The 12,796-nt window shown below is 37.1% G+C and overlaps 1 protein-coding gene across 1 annotated transcript; it reads right to left on the reverse strand.

Annotated features, from left to right (window-relative positions):
- Positions 1-9,462: 9,462 nt before the first annotated feature.
- Positions 9,463-10,449, reverse strand: LOC122472313 (olfactory receptor 8S1-like). The gene has a single exon (XM_043561733.1). The coding sequence runs from the start codon at positions 10,396-10,398 to the stop codon at positions 9,463-9,465; it is 936 nt and encodes a 311-aa protein (XP_043417668.1). The 5' UTR covers positions 10,399-10,449.
- Positions 10,450-12,796: the final 2,347 nt, after the last annotated feature.

Genomic DNA, 12,796 nt, shown 5'->3' on the forward strand with positions numbered 1-12,796 from the left:
TCCATCAACTGATGAATGGATAAAGAAATTATGGTTTATATACACAATGGAGTACTACATGGCAATGAGAAAGAATGAAATATGGCCCTTTGTAGCAACATGGATGGAAGTGGAGAGTGTGATGCTCAGTGAAATAAGCCATACAGAGAAAGACAGATACCATATGGTTTCACTCTTATGTGGATCCTGAGAAACTTAACAGAAACCCATGGAGGAGGGGAAGGAAAAAACAAAAGAGGTTAGAGTGGGAGAGAGCCAAAGCATAAGAGACTCCTAAAAACTGAGAACAAACTGAGGGTTGATGGGGAGTGGGATGGAGGGGAGGGGGAGGTGATGGGCATTGAAGAGGGCATCTTTTGGGATGAGCACTGGGTGTTGTATGGAAACCAATTTGACAATAAATTTCATATATTAAAAAATAATAAATTAAAAAAAGATAAAGCACTGAAAGAAAAAGCTCAATGGACATTAATAGAGGTTATACTGAAAATTTATAATTAAAGGGAAAGAAATAAAGTAGTTCTCATGACTTCTCGTATGTATTTCAGGTTAATCAAAGAAACCCTAATTGATATGAGAACTTAATTTTATTCAGATTCATTCCAGCTAATAAACACAGAAGGAATAAGAAAATAAGAAAATTACCAGTTTGGAAACTCGAATGAAATAACTACTTCAAGCAATTGTCATCAGTGGTTTGTAAACATCTTTAAGTAAAAGAAGGTTGGAGAACTTCACAGTGAAGGGATACAAGCATCATCACTTGCACCCACTGATCTATCTTGTCATCAAAAAAGTGGGATAACCAAACATCATATCTCTCTTGATGTAATGCAACATGAAGTTCACAACTCCACTTATGAAGATTTTCAGAAAGGACTCAAGTCTTTTCTTATGACAAAATGTGGGCTCAATGGACAAAGTAAGTAACACAACTAGGAAGAAAACTAGCTAAATCCAGAATGCAGATATTCCACAGGAAAACTATACAGACTTCTTCAACAACTTAACAGCAGTCACAATTTCCAGATATGCTCAGGAGCTGTGACGTCTCCTGCCTTGGCAGTGGAGTAAGCTTGCTGTAGCACACGACAGCCCTAGTTCCCCTCTTGAGTAGGATGATCTGAATCCATCAATTTTTCTATCATTTGGCTCTGCTCTCAGGAATATTCCTTGTTCCACTACCTTGCATGGCCACATCTGAGATGAGTACTGAAGAAAATGTCCTTCTTAGTATCTTCATACCTTTCACTGCCTGCTTTTCAATGGGCTTCAACATGTAGAATTTTCTTTAGGGATCAGTCAAACATTGATTTTTACAGGGCAGGCTTCCAGTCGGTTCTCTGTGTAGGTAATCGTAGTTATAAATCTTGAATAGCCTTGATTTTTAAGTCTGAAGACACTATTATCTTAATCTTACTGAGCAAGGCTGCTCTGCTTTTCTGTCACTCCCCTTATTAATTAGGCCACTCTGAGGCTACCTGAAGCAATGGGTTTGAATGAGAAAGCAACACTCAAAATCTTGTTTTTCCAGTATGTTTTTGTCTTTTTGTGTGGAAGAAATTTAATTTTATCTCCTATCATGGCTGTTGCATCAAAGCCAGTGTTTATAACTGTATCAGTTTCAGATATGAACCAGTCAACATTTCACTCCTGTAAGACTCTAAATTACACAACTCTCAGGTAATATAGATTGTTAACTGCAGGCAAAAATTAACTTGGTAGACTGTATTACCTTCAATTTCTGCTTGTTGGCAGGAGTTCTAGCCAGAATTGATCTCTCATAAGACTTGGCTGAAATGGGAAGAAGGCAGTCAACACCCACCAATATCCTGTGTTTTTACTATCATTTCTTCTAATGTTATGGTGACAGTAAGCATGTGGGCTGCCTTTCAAGGTACCATGGATGCAACTTTGATCAAATAATTTATTACAACTTAACTGGGGTATTGGATTTTCTAACATTCATTTTCTAAATCCTTACTGCCTGTTGCTTGACTGCCTGCACCAAACCCCACACATTATAGGTTTTGCTAAATGGAGCACTCTACTTCCTGGAATCAAATTCTATATTCTTTAAGATAAAATTTATTTGCAAGTATCTGAGACCAAAATGATAGCAGCATAAGCAACACAGAATTTTATTTCTGTCACATAAAAGTCTGGAAGTATTCAGGGTTGCTATTATGGCTCTATTGCCAAAAGTCTTCAGCATCCCAGCAACTTATATTTGTACTTACATGAATGGACTCCATTCCCAAAGTCATGTAGTAGACAACATGGGTATTCCAGTTCCTGCATTAAAAATGCACTCTTGCAAGCAATAAGGAGAAAGGGATAAGAAGGAAGTGGAAAAAGGCAAGAAACAATACTCTTTCAGGGATGACTTCTTAAAACTTTAACGTTTTACCTCACTGGTCTGAGTTTAATCACGTGGTCACACATGGCTGCAAGAATGGTTGAAGAACTATTCTGCATATAGATGTGCTTAGATAAAGAACTGTAGTAATTCTGTGGTGAGGCAACAAAGGATAATAGATACTTGGTGACAATGAGAAATCTCTGTAGCACTGTTAATGTAAAATGAGAAACGAGAATGAGAAAACTATAGAAAATATCTATATTAATATTGATGCAAAAATTCTGAGTAAATTATTAGTGAATTGAATGTAGCAATGTATAAAACTAAAATTCAGTATGATCAAACAAGGATTAATGCCAAAATATAAGGATGGCTTCATATCAGTAAGTTTACTATCAAAAACATTATAACAAGATGACTTAATGTTTCCCTAGTTTGACTAATCTTTAGATGGGCTTTTTCCTGACTCTAGGCCCCTGACTTTTCTTTTCTTGGAGCTTTTACGAGAGAAAAATTGTCATCATAAATCATTTCTCTACATCTTTGAGATGTAATCTTTTTAAAGGCCTGTTGCCAATTTTACAACTCAGGAATGTCTTTCCCAAAGACCTGGGAACTGTCTCTTTGAAATGTAATCATTAAGGAAGATAAGCACCTGATCTCCCAAGATTCTGTGGGAGGGTAGCAGCCTAACTTCAAGGACACATTGGTCTTAAGTTGTAAAACTACCTCCTGTCATGAAGATACATGAAAGTTTACTTTTCCTATGGGTAAAGCCAATTAGCAAACACAGATGGACCAGGATCTCCCCCCGTCACCCTAGTTCTTAAAACCCTACCCCTACTGTCTTTTGTTTCACTGGAGTTGAGTTCAGACTCAGTTCTTTTCTATTGCAATAGCCTTGAATAGTCTTCTTTGCTTCTTTATTTTATCTAGTGCAATTTTTGCTTTGATAATATCAAAGAATAAAAGAAGTAAAACTGTGGCAATAGTAGTGGGTGCTGAAATGTAATTTGTAAAATTATGTACCCATTGCTAATAAATAGGAATAGAAACCACTAAAATGAAATATTATAGGAAATATTATCTCAGAAGTGAAATACTAAAAAAATTTCAGTTAAATTCAAGAATAAGCTAGGGATTCTCATTGACACCATTATTAAATGTTATTTTAGAAGTTTTCACAAAATGAAAAAAAGAAATGAAATTACTATATGGATATTAGAAACAAACACTATAAAATATTTTGTTCTTTGATGTATACTTGCATGTCTAGGAAATTTAAGAGATTACAGTAAAAGAAAAAAGAGTTAAGAGATTTTGGGACAGTGGCTCATTGCATCCACCTGAGTTCAGCTGCAATCACAGGAATTTGATAGAGGTCTCAGTTGCTTATGAAAATTTTTAAGAAGGGCTGGAGAAGCAGGCACTAGAATGATCTCCTAGTTAACAATGTATGCAGATCCCAGAACCACTCCTTTGTCACAATAGGAAAAGCTGCTGCCACTGGTGCAGAAAGCCTAGGAATTTGGAAAGTTCTATTGCTGCAGCTGATCACAGAGCCATGCTACTTTCAACCTGGTCAAAAGATGTCTCTACTATTGTAGAAGCTACTAAATCAGGGCATCTTCACCACAGCTGCTATCTGCAGAGCCATGCCATCTCTGCCATGATCTAGGTTGGAAAAAAGGATACCCCACATCTTGTCATTGTCCCCTGAGGATTCAGGTCCAAATTATCATTTCATATGAATATATCTGAAACCTAAGAAAGCTTCTTAAAACTAGATCCAATGGAGTTTGCAAATATAGCTGTTACTCTTCTAGTTTCTGCACACTAGAATAGGATTGGAAGAGATGCACACAAATGCAATCCATAGTATCTTCTATACTGGGTACAACAGTAATTATTTAAAACTTGCCATCTTTTCTCTGTACTAACAGTAAGAGCTTATAAACAAAAATGGGGGGAAAACCCATTTATAATAGTGACAGAAAAAATTTTAAATTATGGGTATATCTAAGAAGAATGGCACAGGACCTATATTATGATAATCTGTGAAATTTTATTTAGGGATATAAACAATGAACAAAATGAAAGACATATTCTTATTGGGATGGTATTCTTATTGGGATGACTTAACATCATTAACATGTCTATTATCCCCAAACTATTTTTTAAATTTGATGCCAGTTCAGTTGTAATCCCAAAATTGTATTTCTTTGAAGTTGGATAAAGGATATATAATAGAATGAGAAGGAATAATATCGGGGGGAGGATGATACTGAAGAAACATTATCTTGCCAAATATCAATATAATATTTTAAAAAGAGATAAATAGAACATCATTAAAATAAAAACCCATAAATTTACCTCAGATTTTAATGTGTGACTCAATTGCTATTTTAATTCAGTTGAAAAAGAATGAGTCATTTATTAATGTTGCTGTCACAAGTTGTTATCCATCATATCCTAATGTAGTTAGACATCTATTTCACACCAAACACAAACATGAATTTCAAATGATTACAGACTTAAATGAAAAACATAAAAAATTACAGTCTAAGAAGGACATCTAGGAAACCGTTTTTAAGAGGTAGATCTTTACCTAGATGGGTAAAGAGACTTAATGTTTAAAGAAAATAAATTATGTATGAATATATAAGAACTAAAAACTTTGGCATGGGAAAGGATACCATAAAAAAAAAAAAGACAAAAGCAAGTAACAGAGCTGAAAAGACACTTGCTGCATAGAAGACAAATGGTTAATGTACCTGAAATGTGAAATGCTCTAAAACATTAATAAAAACAGCAAACAAGCCAAAAGTAAAATGGGCTATGGATATGATCTTCATGAAAGATCATATGCAAATTGTCGACTAATATGTGAAAAGATGTTAATATTGCCTAGTAATCAGAAGAATGCACAGTGAAATAAAAATATCATTATATAATAAACTATAACACATTGCAGGCTCAGTAGGGCTTAAAGGGCACTCTTGCTTTGCTGGTAGAGATGTGGAGTATACCTGGTAAACAATTTGGCAACATCAATTAAAATGAGATATACATATACACTTTACAATTCTATCTCTGGGAATTAATCCCAGGTAAATAAAAACATTAAATTTCATGTTAACCACTACAAAAATGTAGTGGTTAAAAAATGGAAGCAAAGTTGCTTCCATATTTTGGCTAAGCAATATACATCAGACTGAGAAAGACAAATACCATATGATTTCACTCATACATGAAATCTAAAAACCAAAACAAATGAATAAAAAAATAAACAAAAAGCAGAATCAGACCTGTAAATAAAGAAGAATTGATGGTTGCCAGAGGGGAGGGAGTCAGGAGATGGGCAAAAGGGGTGAAGAGGAATGGCAGACACAGACTTCCAATTATGAAAGGAATAAATCACAGGAATAAAAGGCACAGCATAAGGAATATGTCAATAATATTGTAATAGTGTTGTATGGTGACAGGTGGCAGCTACACTTGTGGTGAGCACAGCATAAGGTATAGAGAAGCTGAATCACTATGTTGCACACTTGAAACTAATGTAGCATCATATGTCAACTATACTCAAATTAAAAAAAAAAAATTTAATGGAAGCAAAGTGAGCCCATATGTAGGAGAATGGTTTGAGAAACTGACACGTTGATAAGATGGAATTTAATGCTGACACGAAAAAATGAATTAGAGTTATGCCATTTGATATGTAGTAAGTTTTGTAAATTATTAATGCGAAAAGACAAATCTGTATCATATTATACATACTTTTTAAAACAGAGATGGAAAAGCTTCTCTATATATACATATGTGAACAGAATATGTGTACAGAAATTTGAACATGATTATATAAGCCAAAGAAAACTAAGAAATATATATATTCTGTGGCTAACACGGATTACCTTGAGTGGAGAATAAATAGGAAAAGATGTTGAAAGGATGGCAAGCCAAAAATAAAAAAAAAATCACCAAGAAAAAAATTGTATGATATGATCCATTCAGGTATTTATGTAAGATGAAGTCTAAATAAATTAATATTATTCAAAAAATAACACTACACAGAAATTAAACATACACTCCTTAGTTAAGAGAAAAAAAATTCATTCCAAAAATGTTCCCTAGATTATTGGAGATAAAAACTCATCTATTACTATAGATGAATTTCTTCTGTGTATAATTTTTTCCTTCTCTGATTCTGATTTCACCTCTCAGGCCATGTTGATTTGAATTCTAGGCCTCAACAGAAGCATCATGGAAGAATATTTAAGATAGGAGGAGTTACTAGCTTTCTTCCTTTAGGAAGACATTGCAGCTTTAGAGAGATTGGAGGTTCACAGTTTTCCAGGTCCTCCAAGTTCTTCACGATGTCATTATTCCAATTGAGATGATACAATTCCTTGATAAACATCCAATTCTCCCATAAGTAACCTAGTGTGATAGTGAATTCACTGAATCAATCTCTGAGTTATTTTGTATAGCCTCTGCTATATGTCTATAAAATGAAAGATATCCCCTGAAGTTCATTCTGTACCTTAAGGCCAAAAATCAAGAAATGAAATAATTATCTTGACAGCAGAAGACCTGTGGTCTTGGCATTCCTCCTTCTCTTGGACTTGCTTAATTTTAGCACTTCCTCCTTATTCAGAGGTTTAGCACAATCTCCACAGTCTCGGGCAATCATGGGTCTTAAGAGTGGCAATTACATATCATGAGAAGAAAAAATGAAAGGACAACTCACTTCATTGTGCACATCTTAGCACAATAACTAATTCTACATATCCTCACTTCCCTGAGGGCTGTTGTCTACAAATCAATCTCCATTCCAATTTCAAAACTAGTTTGCTTTCTTTGAAAGAAACAAAAACTGTGGATAACCTGATGAAAGGCAGAAAAAGAAGTTTTGGAAAAAACAAAGAAGGATGATTCACAAAATAGAAGAGGAAGGGTATCATAATAATCATTTTCTTCTTTCAAATTTTAACCAAATATCTAATTCTAAACACTTTGCATTTCACTAAAGTTCAGTTGATTTAATCTCGCCTTTGAAACCGGTGTGAGTTACCATTCTTTGGTTATAAGCAATTGAATCTGGTAGTAAATAATTGTGAAAAGGATCGGTGAGTCTTATAGACCGAATGGAAGGGGCAGTCAGTGACTGAGAACATGGACTCTGTTCAAGCTACAGAGTTTAAATTCCAGCTCCACCATTTCCTTGCTATGAATCCCTGGACAGGCAAGTATCCTCATTTCCTCACTGGTAAAGGAAAACTAAATAAAACCATCTCATACCTGTTGAGATGATTAAGTAGGATAATAAAGGTAAGGTAATATATATAAAGTTTTCTATTGCTGCTAATAACAAATTATCACAAAATTAGTATCTTAAAATGACAGAAATATATTATCTCACAGTTCTGGTCAGAATCTCAATGGGCTCAATTGATTCCACTGGTCACACAAGGCCAAAATCAAGCCAACAGACATTACCTGAAGGATCTGGAGGAGACATCATTCAGTTTGTTGGCAGAAGTCAATTCTATGAATTCCATGAAATGAGGTTCCTATTTCTTTGCTGGCTCTTGGCTGGTAGTTGTTCTCAGTTTTTAAAAGCCACATACAATCTCTGGCTCATAGCCTGCATCCATGAGTAAAGCCAGCAATGCTAGGCTGAGTTTATCTTATGCTTGTATTATCTCTGACCTTCCCTTCTGCTGCATTGTTCCTGCCTACAGCTGGAGAAGCTTCCCTGCTTTTAAGGATTCATGTGATTAGACTGAGCCTACCTGCATAATCCAAGATACCCTCCCTATTTTAAAGTCCATAACTTTATACATCTGTCCAATCCCTGTTGCCATTTAACATATTAATAGTTTCCAGGGATTAGGAGGATCTCTTTGGGCGACTAGTCTGCCTATCACAGGAACTTAGCACACTTCTTGGCTTGAGTTAAGAAATGTAACAAATTAGGGGGTGCCTGGGTGGTTCAGTTGGTTAAACATCTGATTCTTGATTTCAGGTCATGATCTCACGGTTCACGGGATCAAGCCCTGCATGCTGAGAGCATGGAGCCAGCTTGGGATTCTCTCTCTCTCTCTCTCTCTCTCTCTCTCTCTGCCCCTCCCACACTCACAAATGCTCTGCTCTCTCTCACAAAATAAATAAATAAACTAAAAAAAAAAAAAAGAAAGAAATGTAATGAATTAGCTATTGTCACTATATTTGTTTAAAATATGACTTCAGGAAGGACAACTGCTAAGGGAGCCAGATTTCATGGACTCTTTAGGCACTATAGTCAGATCGACTCTTCCAAATGCTGTCTTTTCTTGTTGTTTATTCCTGCTAAGTACTTGAATTTCCTAGAGTTAGATTCTAAATAACTTCACTTGGGTCTTGGTTTTACTCCTTGCCTCAATGCACTGTCAGGAGAAAGGGGTAGAAAAGTTAGCCTATTCTAGATCATAGGATCACCCCACTTTACAGACCCATATCAATTTTTTTAAATTTTTTTTTCAACATTTATTTTTATTTTTGGGACAAAGAGAGACAGAGCATGAACGGGGGAGGGGCAGAGAGAGAGGGAGACACAGAATCCGAAACAGGCTCCAGGCTCTGAGCTGTCAGCACAGAGCCCGACGCGGGGCTCAAACTCACGGACCGCAAGATCGTGACCTGGCTGAAGTCGGACGCCCAACCAACTGCGCCACCCAGGCGCCCCAGACCCATATCAATTTGAGAAAACTAGTCTTCCTGAGGGTTTGGGTGTAATCATTTGAAGAAGTGTGAAAGAGTAATGATTAACCAATAGCAATAGATGTCCACATAGAAATGAAAAATAAATCAACATTTTTATAAAATGACCCCTCAAAAAGAAGACTGATTCATTTCTCCTTTCCTGAATAAGACTGAACCTGAGTCATCCTGAGATAACAGTTTTCTGTCCTCTTCACACGCATTTTCAAGGAAATAAATGCCACTGCATTCCCTATAGCATCTAGCATCATGGACAATCAAGAAACCCTCCTTAAAATCCATTATCTGATCATGTAGCATAATAGTTCAGTCTCCCTTTAGTCATAATCTTCTCTCTACTACATGAGAGAATGAAAATATTTTCTGAACACTCTTCCCATAGCTGCCTTCACCTCTTTGTTCTGCAGGCTGTAGACAAGGGGGTTCAGCATGGGAGTGACCACGCTGTACTGCAAGGAGAGCATCATCGCCAGACGGGAGCCTGAAGTTGGCAAGAGATAGCTGAGGAAACCTGAGCCATAGAACAAGATCACAGTAGTGAGGTGAGAAGAGCAAGTAGAGAAGGCCTTGCTTCTGCCTGAGGTGGAGCTGATGCTCAGGATGGTGGAGACAATGCGAACATAGGAAAAAACAATCATAACGAAGGTTCCAAAGAAATGCAAGACAGAGGAGCACAGCAGGAGTGTGAAGTTGGTCGAGGTATCAGAACAGGACAGAGGGAAGAGAGAAGACAGCTCACAGCTGAAGTGGGGAAGAGTCTGGTCCTCGCAATAGTCTAAATTGACAGCCAAGAGGATATTAATGAGAGCATCAACAAAGGCCAGGCCCCAGGAACCCCACACCATCCCAACACAGAGCTGGTTGCTCATCACCTGGCCATAGAGCAGAGGGGAGCTGATGGCTACATAGCGGTCATAGGCCATCACAGCCAGCAGACAGGCCTCCGTGCCCCCGGTGGCAAACACAAAGAAGGCCTGAGCCAGGCAGCTCTCTACAAAGATGGTTTTGCTTTCAGAAAGTAGATTCTCCAGCATCTTGGGGACTGTGACAGATGAGTGGCAGAGGTCCAGGAAGGACAGTTGTCTCAAAAAGAAGTACATGGGCATGTGGAGGTGAGAATCAGCCCTAATCACCAGCAGCATCAAGAAATTTCCCATCAGAGTGAAGAGATAAATCAGAAAGAACAGCACAAAGAGTATGGCCTGAATATTGGGGTCAATAGATAGTCCAAGGAGAATGAACTCACTGATAGCACTGTAGTTTTTCATTGCCATATACAGAAGTGTTCTCTCTGGAAAACAAGAAGATCCACCAAAAGTCTCTCAGTGCCTCTTACTTACCCCAGCACCTAGATCTTATTCTACGTGAATATCTTTTCACTAAAGTCCCACAATCCACATTCATGTATTTAAAAGTTAACATCTTGGCCGTCATTTTGCCATTGATATTTTAAATAAGCCATGGTCCTATTTTTTATTATAGTCTTTTCTGGAGCTAGAATGATTTTATGTGGTTTAGATGGTACATTTGAAAAGAAGTTTCCTGACATGAGAAGAAGGTGGAAAAGAAGATTGCAGGAGTGAATTACTTGAGAAACTGAGGTAGGATTAAGTCTAGAGTAAAAGGACTTAGGTAAGAGTAGGGATACTTTGTCACTTCTATGTCTAAGAGAGAAGGTCAAGAGTGCAAGAAGTGAGTTTCCATTTGACTGCTTCCATTTGTTTTCAATAAGGTGTAAATGAGATCATTGGTTGTGTATGTGTATGTGTGTGAGCATGCCCACATGCACACAAGGAATTATAAAGGTACTGATAATAAAATTAAAATGATAAAATTAATGATAAAATTATAAAGGTATTGACAATGATAAAAAGCACAATCTTGAGAAACGGGGCCAAGGTGAAGTGTAAGAAACTATTGGAGGATAGGAGGACAATAAGACACCAAGGAATTAGAAACTGGCTGTGGAATTAGATTGTTCTGGATTATTCTAACTTTAAATTTCCTTCATTTTATTTAATGGCATCATGCTGTAATTAAACTTTAAAATACATTCACAAAGTAATAATACATTTTCAAAAACTGATAGCCTACACCATGATGTCCAGTGACGTGTTAGGTGGGCTTTTGTGGGCAATGCTATGACTATAATGGGTCATGAAAAGCTGTACTCAGGTGATAAGACAATGGTCTGGTTATATCACGATGCTAATCCTAAAAATCATATATCCAGTAATTTACATAGTCACTATTCCTACCTCTGCCATTATTGCAGGCTTTAAGGCCCCCACATGGTTATCTAAACTTTCTCCTCATACTTTGAAACTTGTGCATATATCCCTGTAGTGGCCTGATATTCTAAACGTCATCTGAGTCTCAATAAAACTGTTCAATATTCTTGCCTCAAACTGGAGGCCCTTCCGGGCTCTGGCTGTTCTAATTGAACACTATTTCATTTACTTCATCAGTAAAGACTGAGGAATCTATCATGTTGTCATTCACTAACTGAACAATTAATGCCTCCCAGCCCACATAAGGAACAAAACCTAATTACCTGAATTCTCAGTTGGTAGTACACTGTTCTGTGGCAACAATATTTTCAGATCCAGTAAGTAATAAGACTCTTCAGCTCGTGAAGTCAATATTAAGAATACTGTTTTAAGGGAGAAGTAGAAAATCATATATTGGGTGTTAACATTTATGATGGATTCAACACTAGCAATGTAAAACAATAAATTGCGGGTAATATCTAGATATTTCGTATAGTTATTTGGGTTCAGAGTATAGGAGATAATATCTTAAATTATTCCTCTTTCACTCTCTAGATATAGCAATATTATGCATGGAGGCTCCCAATGCTCATTCTGAGATCACCCCTTTGCCCCCAGAACAAAGCAAGAGAACCCAAGTAAGGGTTCACGGTAGCCAGGGGTGAGGCTTGTGTTGTATCATTTCAGAGACAGCACATACAAAGGAATTCCCTTTCTCTTGGCTACCAACAAACATAGTCCAACTAACTAGATCCAAAGATTCCATGAACTATATAGAGAGAATCCCAACCTTGAATCAAGGCAATACCTTGCAAAGAGAAAAGCATTCTGATAAAAGTCAATGCTACGATTTAATTTCACAGTTAAGTTTCTTCTTTAACATTATTTAGAGATTCTCAGGACAATCTTTTAAAAATAACATTAAGGAGGAATATCAGTAAGATGACAGAATAGGAGGTCCCAGCCCTTATCACCCCAAGAAACAATGATTTAACAACCATCTATGGATGAAAATACCTTTATGAAAGATCTGGAATCCAGGTGAGACATTATAGCACCCTAGTGGAATACAGAAATGAGAAACACATTTGAAAGGGTAAGAAATACCTTTACCCGTATCAACCCTCTCACAACTCAGCATAGTAAAGCACAAAAAAAGATATCCTTGACCCACAAGTTCTCCCATGGGGAAAAGAGGCAGCAAGCATACCCATGGATGCCAGCCCCAGATTTACCTGCCACATACCCCAGCACTATCTGCCTGCCTGTGAACTCCAGCACAAAGCACAAGGCCAGCCCACATACCCCATCAGCCAGCCTGCTCATGGTCCCCACCAACCAGCCTACCAAGAATCTCTGGCCTGGCTGATGGCGAAGAACTCTCCTTGCTGAAGAAGTTTCC

Source organism: Prionailurus bengalensis, chromosome B4, assembly GCF_016509475.1.
Source record: "Prionailurus bengalensis isolate Pbe53 chromosome B4, Fcat_Pben_1.1_paternal_pri, whole genome shotgun sequence".
Classification (NCBI taxonomy): Eukaryota; Metazoa; Chordata; class Mammalia; order Carnivora; family Felidae; genus Prionailurus; species Prionailurus bengalensis.